The sequence below is a fragment of the Somniosus microcephalus genome, chromosome 6, assembly GCF_052327205.1.
Source record: "Somniosus microcephalus isolate GS21.2 chromosome 6, FLI_Smic_1.0, whole genome shotgun sequence".
Taxonomy (NCBI): domain Eukaryota; kingdom Metazoa; phylum Chordata; class Chondrichthyes; order Squaliformes; family Somniosidae; genus Somniosus; species Somniosus microcephalus.
The window spans coordinates 201,666,677-201,670,126 of NC_140992.1; the positions used below are offsets into that span (position 1 = coordinate 201,666,677).

At 42.7% G+C, this 3,450-nt stretch overlaps 1 protein-coding gene across 1 annotated transcript; it reads right to left on the reverse strand.

The window, feature by feature from the left end:
• Window positions 1-1,400: 1,400 nt before the first annotated feature.
• LOC147116364 (metallothionein-1-like) lies at window positions 1,401-2,415 on the reverse strand. Its single transcript, XM_085991217.1, has 3 exons — window positions 2,258-2,415; window positions 2,100-2,165; window positions 1,401-1,678 (listed from the first exon to the last, which is right to left on the reverse strand). Exons 1-3 carry the CDS (start codon window positions 2,286-2,288, stop codon window positions 1,587-1,589), a joined length of 189 nt encoding a protein of 62 aa, XP_085847343.1. The 5' UTR covers window positions 2,289-2,415; the 3' UTR covers window positions 1,401-1,586.
• Window positions 2,416-3,450: the final 1,035 nt, after the last annotated feature.

The window sequence follows — 3,450 nt, forward strand, 5'->3', positions numbered from 1 at the left end:
CATCATGTAATCAGACTCCTGACTGCTATTCTGCTCCCCATTGTGTAATTACAGAAGGGTACTCAATGCAGCCTACACAAGGGGCTCCGTGCCAGTCATTCCGAGCTCTCAGCACATTAATGACTACTTTTCTTTTGAAAATTGTGGGAAAAAAAACTCGCAAAATTGGGTACAAGTTGTTCCGTTTACCTGCGTAACAATGACATAGTTGCCAAATAGTCTCATCTTGTGTATGTTATGAGTTAAGTGGTAGATGGCTTGGGAAACTTTTGAGTTTTAACACAAACAATGAAATTCTACAAAGCTCCAGAACAAAGCTCAAGCTGGTTATAAAATCAACCAAACTCCATGAATACATCAATCTCTTGCAACACTTTCTCCAATGAACCTATTTATTATTATATATATATATATATTCCTACCAGGTTAGTACAGCTAGCCTAGCTGCTGGATTTTCCCTTATGAGAGTGGGAAACATTGTATTACTAGAAGAGAGTCATTAAGTTCAATTCAGTTACTTTATGAATGGGAGTGATGTAACTGTAACGGAATGTTATGCTGTCAGATGAGAGGGAGTTGTACTTTGTTGAGTTGTACGCAAAATATCTATTCCCAAGCTGGATAGGAATGAGTTATCAACTGAAACTCATTAAGTGCGGGCTCTCCACCTCCCTTGATAATCTTCAGGATTTACCAAGTAAAGCAGAGCTTCCATTGTTATTGCCCAATATTTATATGCCATGTGTAACTATAGCAAACTCGCTGATTTCTGTGGTCTTGGACAGACTGGAAGCAGTTACGATGCCACCTTTTGGTCATGTGTCTTAATTTCTCCTTATGTGACTCGGTGCCAATTTTTTTGTCATATAATACTCCTGTGAAGCGCCTTGGGCCGTTTTATTACGTTAAATGCAAGTTGTTGTTGTTGCCTAGCTGCTAAGCTGGTTTGTTCCTCCACCGGTCAAAGTATGGGAGGAAGGGAAGTAGCCTAAATAGGGCGAGTAGTGATTGATGATAGAAGTTAGAAAATAACGAGGTGCTTGACAAGGTCTAGCTCCAGGTCAGGAAAAAAGTGGTTTTAATTCTTTGAAGTGTGACCGACTGATGCTTTCCAAACATAGAAAAAAGATACTCGTGACTTGACTAGATGAAATTATATTTTCTATATAATCCACTGCTCTTAAAGTGTTTTACTGAAATCATGATGTTGAATACTTTATTGATGTTGCATTGGCGGAACTTGGAGAAAAGTTATTAATGAAAACACCTTTCTTTCTGCAATGTCGAGTTCGGTGTGGTTAGTGTATGGTCAGGCTCAGGGATTTCTGCCATTGGAAGCCCCTATAACAATGTTGTAATGTTGCTGCTCTCATCACTTGCAAAACACGACAGTCGAGCAATGATTTTCATAAACTGAATTTATTAATCAAATGCAATTCAATATATCCAAAAACAAAGTAGAAAAATGCATTAAAATAGTAATAACCCCCCCTCCCATTTATGACTAATCCTACAAAAGGACTAAAATAACTAGTCCACATTTAAAATACACATTTTGAAGAGTAGGTCTACGCCGGAGATCTTCACTAAGGACAGCAGCTGCACTTGTCGCTGGCTCCTTTGCACACGCAGCCCTGGGCACATTTGCTGCAGCCGACGGGACAACAGGCGCAGCAACCTGGAGAGAGAGGGAGAAAAACAGAGAGCGATGAAGGCCAAACACTGCACAACACAGGTCTCAAGTTACAGACAGACGGAGACAGGAATCACAGTTGTTACATTCGGAGGTCGCTTCCTGACGCGGTACAAACACGTGAGCGCTGCGGGAATCCGCCATCTCGAGCTGGGTAGAAATTATCCAGAATTAACTAAATTATGACCCAACCTACACCCCTCCCCCACACACTATAAATTAAGACAACAACATTACTGGGAAAACTTTTTAAAACTACACAGTTAAACAAAAGAGAGATGTGAATGATCTATTTAGACGAAATCTGACACTCCTCCCCTCCATAAAAGATCAATAGCAGCATCTCTGAAAAGGACAGCCCACCCACTCAGCCTTAACCCAGATCCCCGGAGTCAGTTACACTTACTCTTCTTGCACGATGTGCACTTGCAGTCTTTGCATTTACAGTTGTTTTCGCAGTTACAGGAGCCGCCTGTTTTTATAAAAAAAAACAGAATTACAATCATGCTGGTTGGAAATGAAAAGCACAGAAACAGCTCCGAGCCATTCGGTCACATCACTCACCCTGGTTACACGTGCAAGGAGCGTCAGACATCCTCTCAGCTTTCTCTAGTTTTCTGTGGAGACGGTTCTGTTCAATCGCAGCAGTTGTTGTACGGTCATTGCCGGAAGACTCTATTTATAGGGCGGCGTCTGGGCTCTGAGACCGAGTGCAAACTGCAAAACCGAGCGCAAAGGATATGGGCCGCTGCACACGGTGTCGGCTGTAGCGCTGTGTGCAAACCAGGGCTTGCTGCCAGCGCCGAGTGGAGCGGAGCGCGGCCCGGACTTGCACTGTCTGTACTTGGTAATTTCCCCTCATGTGCTTTTCCGATCACTGTAAATCAGCCGCAAGCCTACATTTCGTTGTACTGCACTTGTGCACTAACAATGACAATAAAAGTTGATTTGATTTGATTGTAATGAAACATTACAGCTTTTAGTTTGATAGCAAAATACTGCAGATGAAGCTTTTAGTTTGTTTTGAACAACATTGAAACGCGTCACGATTTCACAACTATTGGGAAGTAACAAAATGTACTGAATTCTGAATGAAATGACCACACTGCAGTTTGCACACGGGATCGAGTCGACAAGTCAAATACGGAGGAGGGAAAGGGCATTTGTCCCATTTAACCTCGTCTATCTAGTTTTTTTAAACTTTCGCCGCGCACCCTGTTATGCGCAGGCACCGACCTTGGAAACCAGCGACAGTTAACCGGCGGGTTCAAAAAAGCTGACCTCCAAAACAGAGCCCTGTGAGATACAGTAACACCGAGATCACATAGGTTTAATCTGTCAGCTGTGGCTCAGTGGGTAGCACACTCGCATCTTATAGGCAGAAGGTTGTGGGTTCAAGTCCCACCTCAGGGACTTTAAGCACAAAAGTCTAGGTTGATATTCCAGTGCAGTATGGAGGGAGTGCTGCACTGTCAGATGGTGCCATCTTTTAGATAAGATATTAAACCGAGGCCCTGTCTGCTCTCTCAGGTGGATGTAAAAGATCCCCTGGTACTATTTCGAAGAAGAGCAGGCAAGTTCTGCCTGGTGTCCTGGCCAATATTTATCCCTCAATCAACATTACTAAAACAGATTATCTGGTCATTATCACATTGCTGTTTGTGGGAGCTTGCTGTGTGCAAATTGGCTACCGTGTTTCCTACATTACAACAGTGACTACACTTCAAATAGTACTTATATTGACTCAAAGCAATTTG